Source organism: Notolepis coatsorum (genome assembly GCF_963971535.1).
Source record: "Notolepis coatsorum genome assembly, chromosome: 19".
In the NCBI taxonomy this organism is placed as follows: domain Eukaryota; kingdom Metazoa; phylum Chordata; class Actinopteri; order Aulopiformes; family Paralepididae; genus Notolepis; species Notolepis coatsorum.
Window position 1 is genome coordinate 83,865,224 of NC_140183.1, and position 13,894 is coordinate 83,879,117.

Sequence of the window (13,894 nt, forward strand, 5' to 3'; positions counted from 1 at the left end):
ACTACTGAATAGCTTCTGCCATGTGTACCTTCTCAACAGAGGAGCAGAAACTACTGAATAACTTCTGCCAGGTGTACCTACCTTCTCAACAGAGGAGCAGAAACTACTGAATAACTTCTGCCATGTGTACCTACCTTCTCAACAGAGGAGCAGAAACTACTGAATAACTTCTGCCATGTGTATCTTCTCAACAGATGATCAGAAACTACTGAATAACTTCTGCCATGTGTACCTTCTCAACAGGAGCAGAAACTACTGAATAACTTCTGCCATGTGTACCTACCTTCTCAACAGATGATCAGAAACTACTGAATAACTTCTGCCATGTGTATCTTCTCACCAGAGGATCAGAAACTACTGAATAGCTTCTGCCATGTGTACCTTCTCAACAGAGGAGCAGAAACTACTGAATAACTTCTGCCATGTGTACCTACCTTCTCAACAGAGGAGCAGAAACTACTGAATAACTTCTGCCATGTGTACCTACCTTCTCAACAGAGGAGCAGAAACTACTGAATAACTTCTGCCATGTGTATCTTCTCAACAGATGATCAGAAACTACTGAATAACTTCTGCCATGTGTACCTTCTCAACAGGAGCAGAAACTACTGAATAACTTCTGCCATGTGTATCTTCTCAACAGATGATCAGAAACTACGGAATAACTTCTGCCATGTGTACCTTCTCAACAGATTATCAGAAACTATGGAATAACTTCTACCATGTGTATCTTCTCAACAGGAGCAGAAACTACTGAATAACTTCTGCCATGTGTACCTTCTCAACAGAGGAGCAGAGATCATGTGTACACAGTGACACACTAATGTACTAATTAACTGAGAGAAGCTCCTGTACTGTTCTGGTTGCAATTGACAGCAGAGGACAGAAATGTGTCCTTAGACATCTGAAAATTCTTTATCCACTGGGCCTCTGTGAAAGTTGGAACCATGGTGTCCCGCCATTCCGTAGCTCTATTGTGTCCTCAAACGGATGACGAAACATCACGCATTCTGAAGTACTCACAAATCTGAAACACACATGAAGGTGCCAAAAATAGGTCAATATAGTCTACTATAACAGTATTCGCAATTGTGAATATATATTATATAAATAAATTTATATATATATATAAATAAATACATTTACTTGTTCAACTTCTTACAATTCTTGTTCTTTGTCCGTCTCAGTAATCTCATGGTTAATCTTTGCAGTAGCTCGTCAAATCTGTTTAGTAAATCCAGCATTTCGGGCCTTTTGAATGCGCTTTACTACTAGTGCTGCTGCTGCTCATCTTTTCCAGTTATTTTACTCTTTCCTCCATGACCCCATTTGTAAAGCAGTAAAGCACAATCAAAAGCAGCACAACCTGAAGCTCCTCCATGCTAGGCTACTGTGTTCAATCAGTGGTGGAAGAAGTACAGTACACAGTTCCTTTACTTAAGTACAATTTGAAATACCCAGACACAATAGTACTCTGGTCAAAGTAAAAGTCCTCCATTCAAAATTTGACTTAAGTAAAAGTAGAGAAGTATTGATATTGATATCAATATTGAATATACCTGTTAAGCTGTAGCCCTATTTACCTAAAGGTACATGTCTAAGTAAATGGAATATTTCTCCACTTCTACAAGGCAATTAGCATGTTCTTGGTATCTAGGAACATCTAGGGTCCCAGTGTTAGAAATATTGTGTCTGTTACTAGGCTTGAGTAAATTGTAATGAAAAAAAGGAGAATATAAATTATGATTTTCTTTGCATCTGTGCCGGTGAATAACACCATGTTAACATTGTGCTGGAACCAAGCTCGCTCACTGAGCTCATTCAGCACCTTGATATGATATAAGACCAAGTGTACAAAAAATCTAAGCAAATGAATAAAGGGAAGATGATTAAACAGAAGGATTTGTAGATACAGTAATAAATTATAATCCATTTTAATTATGTATTCATATTTGACCTTGCACTTGACCTTTACCTTATTATGGCCAAATCATACATCTATGGATAGGGGAAAAGCTCCTCTTTCCAATAGCAGGGTTGAATCTGGATTTAGTCATTTCCTCGCGAGAGATATAATTAGCATTTTTTTTTTTTTTTAATTATCAACTTTTTCTCCCCGTTTTTCAATTTTTCTCCCTTCCCCAATTTCGTATTGTCCAATTCTACCCTCCCCTGTCTCGAACGCTGTTAGGCCATGCCTCCCACAGGCCGGCTGCAATGTGGACAAAGCCTTGCATCACGTGTCTCCTCCGGTACTCGAGGAGGCAGCCGTCGCATCTTTTCACCTGTACAGCGCAATCTCTCAGCGGCGAGGGGTCTGTGTGGGAGAGGGACACGCCGCCCCCGTCGCTTCCTGATTCTACTGCGCAGGCGCACCAACCGACCTGTAGGAGTCGCTGTCCACAACGTCCGATCCCCACCCACCAGCTTCCCACCCCCTAATACTGCCAATTGTATTAGTATGAACGACCAGCCAAGCTGGTAGCAACGCCGAGAGCTGGGCTCGAACCCAGCATCTCCTGCGTTGGTGGCGAGCGTCTTGCCCACTGCGCCACCTAGCCGCTTTATAATTAGCATTTTTTTAAATAAATTCTTATTTTTGGTCAATCTTAAAAACATCGGTAAAAATGAAAATATACACTTTGACTGCTGTTTTGATAGGGTTAAGGTCTTTACTCTTGGCTGCATTTGAAAAAGAAACACAACATTAGCCTAACATCCACATGTGGGCCCTCTTGAGGACCATTCGCGACGTGCCAATTTGCCGACCTCTAGCGGCTTGGGTGTGCATTTCTTTTAATACAATATATATTGTAATTAAAGCCCTATTTAATGTAGATGCTTTGGGTCGTTGCAGAAGGTATCATAATGTATTTAGAAGTACATGCCTGTTCGCAGACACACACACACACACACACACACACACACACACGCTCGCGCGCGCGAAACATGTGCACTCACACATATAAAACATGCACACATAAAACACACATCCACACTAAACGCACACATATAAAACACACATATACAAAATAAACGTACACACTCCACACACACAGTTTATCAGTACACTGGGTGCTATCGTTGACCAGGAGTTGACTCCCTAACCGCCACTTCTGCTGTGTATACAGTGTACAACATGTGAATATTTGAGCCATGTCTTTGTTGTTTGTCTTTTGTCATGTCTGATGATAATGTACTTGTATAGTTTATATTATGTCTTTATTATTCTTACTATCATTTCTGTTGTTATTATTGTTAGTGTTATTGTTGTTAGTGTCTCTATTATTATTACCGTAAATCTATTGTATTGTGATGTCTTGTTCTATGTATGAAAGAGAAAATAAAAACATTTACAATTTTTTTTAAATTAAACCCCTATTTGTTGCCTGTCGATTGCCGTTTCAGGCGACAAAATACGCTCAGCGGTTCTCGAGTTACATGCCGATATGTGAGGCGTGCGCCAAAGTACACATTACCACCCCCGACTCCTGGGGCTCTAGCTCCGTCAATCATTTGGCGATCTTGAAGAATTTTGGACAGGGTTGTAGCCAATGAGTGTGGGTTTCCAATGATACCCCACGTGGGGATCTAATACGGTCTGTATTGATCGATTTATGATCAAAACATCTTAACAGGTTAAGTATCTAAAGTAAAAGTATGCATTCTACGTGATGTTTGTGTATTCCAGTCAGTGCTTGGGAGAATTCAACTCTAACGTTTATGTTAAAGTAGTATGTGGTCCAGTTACAGTATGCTGCTCTGATTAAAGGTTATGTTAAAGTGGTATGTGGTCCAGTTACAGTATGCTGCTGATTAAAGGTTATGTTAAAGTGGTATGTGGTCCAGTTATGCTGCTCTGATTAAAGTTTATGTTAAAGTGGTATGTGGTCCAGTTACAGTATGCTGCTCTGATTAAAGTTTATGTTAAAGTAGTATGTGGTCCAGTTACAGTATGCTGCTCTGATTAAAGGTTATGTTAAAGTGGTATGTGGTCCAGTTACAGTATGCTGCTCTGATTAAAGGTTATGTTAAAGTGGTATGTGGTCCAGTTATGCTGCTCTGATTAAAGTGTATGTTAAAGTGGTATGTGGTCCAGTTACAGTATGCTGCTCTGATTAAAGGTTATGTTAAAGTGGTATGTGGTCCAGTTACAGTATGCTGCTCTGATTAAAGGTTATGTTAAAGTGGTATGTGGTCCAGTTACAGTATGCTGCTCTGATTAAAGGTTATGTTAAAGTGGTATGTGGTCCAGTTATGATGCTCTGATTACGTCTTCTTGAAGTTGGCAGGCTTCAGATTTGAAAAAACATTATCTTCATACATGTTTGCCATGTTTTCTATGCAAAATATATAAAAAAAAAAAAAAAAAAAAAAAAGGTAACTAGTGGCTTCAGATAAATGTAGTGGAGTAAAAGTACAAAGTCCCCTAAATTAAAAACACTCAAGTAAAGTACAAGTACCTCAACATTTTACTTAAGTACAGTACTTGAGTGAGTACTTAGTACTTTACACCACTGAGTGCAATTGACGTGTACAACTGCCATAGCCTTTGCATACGTCAGCGGACACATGTGCATAATATTGGCGGGTCTTCACACCGCGGTGGAAATGCAGACAACAATGGGCTGAAGGAACGTTGAAATAGGTTCCTTGAAATATAGTTCCTGGGACTAAAAGTTCCGGGTACTTTGGGTCGAAGCGGAAGTGAAAGATGAGGTTCCCCTTCTAGCCCTGTGTTGGGAGAAGCAGCTGCAGATGAGGTACGGCAAAAATGATAAAGTGTAAAGACTTAAAGACTGTGTACAAAGTGTGTTTGCTGTTTACAAAAAACGTATAATAAAAAAGCGACAGTAATAATTACCTACTTCAATCACCCTGATTATTCGGATCTGTATTTGCATATAGGTACTCATTTGTTTAGTACTACTTATTTTAGTACACTACAGTACATTATTATTATATTATTATTATTATTACATTTGAGTCTTTCATGGGGTTTATTAATATAGCATTTATTATTTCCTGTTTTAGTTTTTTCTATTGATTGTATGACTCATACTGTACTTGTGTTGTCATTTTTTTAAATGTCCAATCAAGACATGAGGAGTTCATGGACGTTTAATGCATATTTAAACAGCATCTATTAGTATGAACAACTTTCTTTTATAAATCCGTAATTATAAATATTTGATTGGGTGAATTATATAAATACTCGGTTTAACTTTCTTCATAAAGCAATCAGCATGTTAATCTATAGACCATGACTCAACAATGACGAGCTGCTTGCTTTGTAAATTAGGATGAAGGAAACAAAGAGAAGCCAGATGGAAAATCTATTAAGACTTTAATTTTCTTAATGTTTTTAAAATACAATTTGGACAGGAATTGATAACATCTGCATGAATAAGTTACACAATAAATAAATCAAACACAGATTTTCTGTTTGGACAATCAGACAATTACAGCAGCATATGGGCTGCCAACAGAGCCTCCCCTCGTTCTCCCAGTTGGATCCCTACTATCTCTTTCTTTTAAAGGGGTGCTTCACCAAAAACAATGCTGATTTATTTTGCACTTAATCTCACACACATCCAAAAACTCTAAACAGTTTTGCACACGTTCATTTAGTTTGACAGTTATTTAAAGTAAATTAGTTTGAATATGCCCACCAATGATGTCATTGGGGACACACATCCAAACATCCAACATCCAACATTTACTCTCAATAACTATCAAACTGTGAATGCGTGCAAAACTGAGTTTTTGGACGTGTATGAGATTAAGTGCAAAATAAATCAGCGTTGTTTTTTTTTGTGGTGAAGTGCCACTTTAAGTGAAAACGACCTAACTAACGATCCCAGGGGCTGTGCAGGTCTTGAACAAGGCGACTCTGGGCAGAATGGGCACTAAAGCATTTGAAGTCACAGGAGGTCGCATGTTACTCTCCTGCCTTTCCATTTTTTGTGCAGCGGGCAACGTTTATTGATCACTATGATTATCATAGCCACCCATCCACGATCCACTGCGTATCTCTTTTTAGTCTCTACACAGTCAAAAGCTGCACATGAAATGCTTCAACATTCAAATCTTACAGTATTGGGTTCAAGCTCCAGCCTGCGCGCCACACACTTTCTGCCGCCAATAACATAACATTGCTCTCTTGTTTGAGATGGTATGTAAAAGGAAGGAGAAACTGGCTGGCGCCCAGACTGCAAGGATAATGTACAAAATACAAACAGCATGACACAAACATGGTATAGCCTTGGATTTGACTGTGCCTTTCACAAAAAGTATGTTGCACTTGGTGCAGACACTGGGTTCAGGGGGAAAGTTAAGATCACAGTTTGTTCGTCATATAATGGTCTTAAAGAAGGGTGTCCAGTCACATATCAGTTGAGAAGATAAACAACACGGGTGTATCCTCCCCCTGAGAATGACACCTAATCAGAGCTCTCAAAAAATGATTGACAGAGCATGCAGCCAGTCAGGGTCACATTATAATTGAATGTAAATGAGATCTCGGATCTAAATGACATTAATCCGGTACAGCAAAGGTTACTGGCAGCTAACCTCAGTGATATATCTTTGTTGTGATGCTGACCTGATTATACTAAGTGGGGCTGAGTATGTATATTTCAGGTAGAAATGTATTACATAGAATGGACATAACTCATGCAAGCCTATCAATTACTGAGAGCATTAAAGCAAAACCAGCGGCATCATAATCAAGGAGATGTACACCAGTTAGCAGTAGCTTCTCAACTGTATTCTGACCCGTTAACCCCTGGTCGTTTCACATTCACAGAGACTGCGGTCTCGGTAAACAGCATTGCCTCATCCCGCAAATACATTACACAGTGGCCAAACTTTAGGGGATATCTACCTCGCATTTGTCGTAATTGGAAATATCAATATCAAAAGCCGTTTCCTTTACATATACACGGCGCAGATCTGACGCCAGAATATGATGCATTCATAAAATTAATTACAGCTGAACAGGTGTGACCTTGGCATTTGGTTTCAGAGCGTGTTAAATCTGCCCGTGTCAGCGGTAGCAGGGTGAGCACCGAGCGGCGGCGGGGCCAAACACTGTCGGGGGTTAATCAGGGAACAAACTGACCACCTGTTCTTACTCAGGGATGAGGGAAAAACTCACACATCATCTGATCGGCGTGTGTACAGTATGTATCCAGGCTATCTTGGGGGGGGGGGGGGGCGTTTACCTGATTGCTCTGTTGGTGAACACTGACAGTGAACAGGATGGTCAGGTCGTAAGCTACCAGGGACCACACTCAGGGTTATTACACTGCAGTTACCGGTGGGATCACACTCAGGGTTATTACACTGCAGTTACCGGTGGCAATGAGACCACAATGAAAACAGGTCTGAAATGCAGGCACATTCAGAGCCTCTTTCTCTGTCTCTGTCTCTCTTTCTTTCTCTCTGTCTGTCACTCACTCTCTCTCTCTCTCACTCACACATTCTCCTACAGATCAACTGTACAAAATCAATACACAAACAGAGACATTGCACACCTATTGTACACGCAAACAAATAGCGACAAGTGCATTTGGCAATAATGCAGATAAATATACAATGGAAGCATTTGTGTGCATTATTAACACATACAAACAAAAGCAGCCGCCTAGTGTGCACAATCACTCACAGTCAGGGACATACAGTACACAGTACACACACACACACACACACACACACACACACACACCCACAGGGCACATGCACACAGCATGTTTGTGGTATCTGCCAGCTTTCTTTTTCTGCATGTCGACTGTGTGTCTGGCACGAGGGCAGAGGTCTGAAGACGCCCACAGGCTGTGTGCGCTGTCTGCCTTTCACACGCACTCCTAACAGGTTTTTGAGATAAGTCAGAAACAACACGACGCTCCCCCGGCGGCACGGCCAAGTTAATATGCTGCCACACGCATATTGTGTTTTCGTCTTGTAACCACCAGTAAGCATGATCTGATCACTGCAGTGAGTCCAGCTCTCGACATTGCGTGGAGCCAAACCTGCTGTGACTCTGACCGATGGATGGATGGACGGATGGATGGATGGATGGATGGATGGATGGATGGATGGATGGATGGATGGATGGATGGATGGATGGATGGATGGATGGATGGATGGACGGATGGACGGATGGATGGATGGATGGATGGACGGATGGACGGATGGATGGATGAATGGATGGATGGATGGATGGACGGATGGATGGATGGATGGATGGATGGATGGATGGATGCATGGATAAGGCCCCTTTTTCACAACATTGTGCCCTTTTTGGGATGTGCATGTCCGTCCAAACAAGGCAAGTCCTCATCGTACCCTCACCTATACATACAGGAAGTACAAATCATCAACACGCATACTCTGGCCCCGTAGCCCTCACCACTGATCTAGTATCAGATCCAACACTCTGTTCACATTCAAATCGGAATCCAGACCGAAGTCGGTCTCGACAAAAGGTGCCGCGGGCGGGCTGAGCGGGCGGAGGCCGGAGGTCAGTGTTTCCAGCCAATCGGCGGGGTCGAAGGCCGCCGGGACCCGCCTCTTCCGAGAGCTCCCGCTGGACGATAAGGGGGAGGTGCAGAGGCGGGGCGGGGGAGGCGCCGGGGCCACCTGGGTGGGAGCGGTGGTGGCGGGAGACGGAGGGAGCTCCAACAGGAGGGAGGAACAGAGGGGGGAAGACAGGCAGTTCTCATCCTTCGGATGGGTCTGGGAGGACTGGGATTGGTCAGTGTGGGGGGGAGGGGGGGAGGGGCCGGGGGGGAGCAAAAGGGTGGGGGATTTGAGGTCGGAGATATCAACCGTGTCTGCAAGAGAGGAAAAAACTACGAATTAAACGATGACGTTAGAAAGGAATTTAGTAGAAAAGCTGTGTTTTTATTTTGCAGGGTGAGATACTCACTCATACAACTGATGTGTTCGTCCAGAATGTCATCAATGGACTCTCTGGGGTCCATCTGTGGCAGAAAGATAGAGGAGGGGGAAAAAAAACATTAACCCTAAACTCACTGGACAGAGCAACCTTTTTTTTTATTTACCCAGGGAAGATTTGCTGAAATGTTTTCTCTTTTTCAACAATGCCCTGCTACACATTCACACATGGGAGCTGCCCAGTACGACCACACTGTGCGTGCCTTGCTCAAAGTTGTTGAGGAAGTCCCCCTGCCAGATCTCCCAAGCTCGTCAGGGGATAGAACCAGCGACCTATCAGCCTCAAGTTCACTTCTCTAAGATTGTGGCTATACCGTAGCTCTCATATGTACATGTGGTAGTGAATTCTTGTTTATCCATAGACTCTAACCTGTGCTTTCTGGATTGCCTCTTGTAGTTCTTCTTCTAAGCTTCGGACACTGGGTGGGGCTTGAACAGGGCTTGCTGTGATTTGAACGGGCAGCTCAAAGTCCTGGCCAATCACATCACACGGCTGACAGCAGAACACCTGATTGGACAGCAGAGAGAGTTGAGTCGATAGATGGGAATTTTGTATGGGCTGTTTCTCTTGTATTTAAAGGTGCTATATATAACATTTAGCCACTAGATGTCGCACTAGAGCACCATGATGTCATTTATCCGATCAGGTGCATTCCACGTGGGGAAATGGGAAGTAGGGAGGGGATACATGCAAACCCTGCAAACATTTGATCTTTGGGGGGAGGGGGCAATACTTTTCTTCCACACCTTTCTAAAAACTGTGTGGATGTATGATTTCTTTGGATTACTCTACATACAATTTTTATCTATAGCACCTTTAAGACTGAGCTAGACTTAAGAATGTCCCATTTATGTTGTACAATCAACGTGTGTCTGTGTGTTCCTCTGTGTGTTTACCTGGGTAAAGAGGACCTCAGTCTGTCCATCTGTATCTGGCTTCCCTTTGGGGCACCCTGGGTCCTGTTGCAGGAAGGGATGTAGGGGTAAGGAGGACTGAGGAGAACAACGGAGAAAAACGGTAATTGATCATTGTTCTTGAAAACAGCTCTTATTATCATTGTGTGTTCTAGAGGTCGGGGGGATCAAGATTCCATCTTCTAAGATGAGAAAATGTATTCACAATGTTCATTATTTTTTTTCAGTTTTCAGTCTGGTTCAGTCTTAAGATATGGTTTAAACTTTCTCATGATCTAAGAACAAATCCTACAGATTGCCAAGATTATCCAAGCAGCAAGACACATAATATACAAGCTTTGTAACACACAAAGTCTAATAGCAATCAAGAATCTACAATGTGGAATTGCCCAGATAGTCATGATAAATTAAGAATCGATTTCAAAATAAAATTTAAATCAAAATAATCTAAATAAAATGTTTCTTTCCCAAACATTTGCACCCCTAGTGGGTTCCCAACCTTTTCCATGACAGGAACCCCCAAATAGATACAAATCTTTTTCTCAGGAACCCCAGTCCAAACTGCTATTGTTAGATATGATTTAGTCCACTATTCCGTTACTGTCTATACTGTGAGCGAGGCATTAACAGTGGACGGAGTGAAACCTATGATTAAGAGAGTCATTCGTATACATTCTTTCATTAGACTCCTAGGGAATTAAAATAATAGTGAAATTAAGCTATTTCCCATTTTCGCTGTGGACCCCCTGGAGCCTCTGTCACGGACCCCTGAGGGCCTTCGGACCTCACACTGGGAACCACTGACCTAGTGTGTCTTCATCTCTAACCCAGCAGGCTCTCTGTCCTCACCTCGTTTCCGATGCTCGAGGTCCTGTCCCTGGGTCTCGTCCTTATCCTCTCCCTCATCTCCATCTCCACACTCAACTCCTGCTGCTGCTGCTGCTGCTGCTCCTGCTCCGTGCGCCAGGGGGCGCCACACTGCAGCGGTGAGGAGGAGGATGACAGGGGCAGACTGGGGCTTGGAGTCGCAGAGGGGGTACCAGCGGGAGCCAGGAAGACAGCGTTGGTCAGGCCACATTGTTCGCCTGCCACGCTGACAGAAATAGCGTTTGTAAACCCATTCGGAACGCCATTCGGAATTCTGTTTGGCGTCCCATTCGAACTGCCATTTGGGACACCGTTGAGAATCCCATTAGGAATTGGGCTCGGCTGGACGTAGAGCTGTTGGTTTGGACTGCTGCCGGGCGACTCGGCTCCCGAACCGGAGCTGGAACTGGGGCTCTGGTTGGGGGCCATCAAGGGGGAGGGGGTGAGAGGCTCCAGACTGGTACCCAGCTGGCAAAGGGGGGCAGGCGTGAGGCAGGTGCGGGGCAGCTGGAAGGGCCGCAGACGCTGCAGAAGCGCAGGCTTGGTACCGGAGACAGGGAGGCCACGCTTACGCAGCTGTTGACGTAGCTCTGACACCTGAGGAGGGGGGGGGGGGGGGGGGGGGGGGGGGGTGCAAGGCCAATATTGTTTATATGATGATTTGGTTGTTTTAATCTGTTAATTTCCTTGTCCTCATGATTTATATGCTAAGAGATCAGTTGTTAATATTCCACTATTATGGCTTGATATTCCTCTCTTACCGTTAGGTCAACAAGGTTAGGTGGGAGAAGCTCAGGCTTCTGGGTGGGACTTGTGTCCACAGGGGTAGGGTTTGTTGCCATGGGGACGGGTTGCGGGTTCTGGGGCATGGCTCCAGAGAACCTCACAGTCTGGTTGGCTTCTCCACTGGAGAGGCCAGAAGAAATCATTAGTTCAAGTAAGCCATCTGAAGAACTGTACAAAGTACATGACTGGATGGTGTTAAAGCATAGCCTAGTCTAGCCCTCTCCTAATACGTATATATATATATATATATATATATATATATATATATATATATATATATATGGCCCCATGTTTAGCATCCAGTCGCCAGAATACCTGGGTGCAACAATTATTTGCTGTTGATGTAGATGTGGTTGTTGTTGTTGCAGCTGCTGCAGCTGTTGTTGTTGTTGTTGTTGTTGTTGTTGTTGCTGTTGTTGTTGTTGCTGCTGCTGCTGTTGCTGCAGTTGTTGTTGTTGTTGTTGTTGTTGTTGTTGTTGCTGCTGGTTCTGGAGGATCTGCAGCTGAAGGAAGACCTGCTGCTGCTGGAGAAGACGGGAGTAGGCAGGGTCGATGGGCTGGGCAGGGGCAGGGCTCTTCTGATTGGCCCCTCCCGCTGGTGGAACAATAATAACTGTTTAGGTTTTATTCATAGAACTATAACAATACTTGATAGAACTAATAGCAGTAATATAAACAATATAATTTTTTTTTGAATGAACAGCTGAGAAGGAGGGTATAAAGTATCGTTTGTACCTCCAGTCCCAGACCCTACTCTCTGGTCTGGAGGAATGTACTGGTGATATTTGAGTTTCCTCATCTTAGGTTTGGTGTCCCGTGGTTTCCGCGGGCGGGGGAGACGGTTGGAGTTGAGGGAGGATGGCAGGGAGGAGGACCTGGAGGGGCTGGGGGGCTGGGCTGTCTGGAAGGAGGGAGCAGAGAGAGGAATATGGAGACAGCTGATGAAGGCAGGTCTCTCTTACTTGTCACGGACACATTATTCAAGATGTCCTAAAAGCACACGCCATACTGAGGTCAGGGGCGGGGACCAGGTTTGCGTTGTGAGAGAATATAGCTACAAAATGTCATGCACCAAAACATGTCATGGCAGGTCGTGTCATGTCTAGTGAAGTGACATAATGTGATCCATGGCAAGGCCAAATCCTAATATAAAATGCATGAATGAGACCTGAGAACTACCCCCACAAATCTTCAGCTGACAATGTGTGGCAGTTCTGACATGTAGCCATGCTTTTTATATGTGGCTGTGTAAACCCACAGGGCATATACTGAGCCCAGCTGAAGTGCGAATTGACAGTAATGAATGCAGAGGAGCTTATAGAGCATGCTTGACAATATGGACGAGTGGTCATCGAGCCAGGTTAAAGACCTTTACAATGTTTATATTATGTCTGTCACCAAAGCTAAAAAGGGTTGATTCCCCATTGATTGATTGATTGATTGATTGATTGATTGATTGATTGATTGATTGATTGATTGATTGATTGATTGATTGATTGATTGAAAATTGTATTAACAGATTGCAGAATGGGTACAATACAGTACAGCTTAATACACACAATTGTTAAGGGGATGCAGACCAGAGAAAGTCTTTCGTCTTGTTTACATCAGGGTCCCCCATTTTCAATTCATCATAAATGTGATGCATGCATGCATGCATGTGTATTGTCTCAATTATCATACATCTTTTGGTTATTATGATGCTCATTGTTGTAGGATCCTAACCGCTGTTGCTATTGGATGAAAACATCATATCTCCAAAAATGTGTTTTTCAGGATGTTTCTTTTTTTTAATGGCCCAGTTTCCAGATTTGATGGCAATTACTTTAGTAGATTATACTGTCCGTTGTGTTTTGAATGAGCTTCATGAATCCCAGGGGAATGAAACGTATTCAGCACATAGAGAAACTTTGTACATTAAAAACTAAAAGAAGAACTAAATTACAGTGATGGCTGTCATACAAGCAGTAGCAATGTCCCCTGTGTTTTGAAGGAATCTATTTTTCTATTCTTATAGTACAGATTTATTTTTTATTAAAAAATATGAATTGATGATTGTTGATGACCATTGATGATGACGATATGTAACACTCGACAACACTGTAAATGAGGGTCAAAATAAAGATTGAATGAAATGAATGAACTACCAATGACCCAACCCTGTGTTACCTTTGGCAGTAAGGGAGTGGCCTGAGAGGTCAAATACATCCCATTGGGTCTCCCGGTAATCGCCATAGAGTGTGATTCACCCACTGTCATGCTCATTGGCTGGTTGATGCCCTCGGTTGCCGGGAGCAACGCCAAACCAGACTGAGAAGGCAAAATAATGCGAATGTCAGTGTGACATACTGGACAAGGCAGTTCT

At 43.1% G+C, this 13,894-nt stretch overlaps 1 protein-coding gene across 1 annotated transcript in view; it reads right to left on the minus strand.

The window, feature by feature from the left end:
* Window positions 1–8,409: 8,409 nt before the first annotated feature.
* LOC311246593 (uncharacterized protein) overlaps window positions 8,410–13,894 on the minus strand; it is a gene marked incomplete at both ends in the record, with an annotated part of 22,045 nt that continues 16,560 nt past the window's right edge. Inside the window, 9 exons of the mRNA XM_084336743.1 lie at window positions 8,410–8,837; window positions 8,933–8,987; window positions 9,332–9,469; window positions 9,859–9,954; window positions 10,726–11,340; window positions 11,505–11,649; window positions 11,980–12,124; window positions 12,265–12,430; window positions 13,699–13,839. Coding sequence (XP_084192869.1) covers window positions 8,410–8,837; window positions 8,933–8,987; window positions 9,332–9,469; window positions 9,859–9,954; window positions 10,726–11,340; window positions 11,505–11,649; window positions 11,980–12,124; window positions 12,265–12,430; window positions 13,699–13,839 — 1,929 coding nt within the window. The remainder of the gene's footprint in view (window positions 8,838–8,932; window positions 8,988–9,331; window positions 9,470–9,858; window positions 9,955–10,725; window positions 11,341–11,504; window positions 11,650–11,979; window positions 12,125–12,264; window positions 12,431–13,698; window positions 13,840–13,894) is intronic.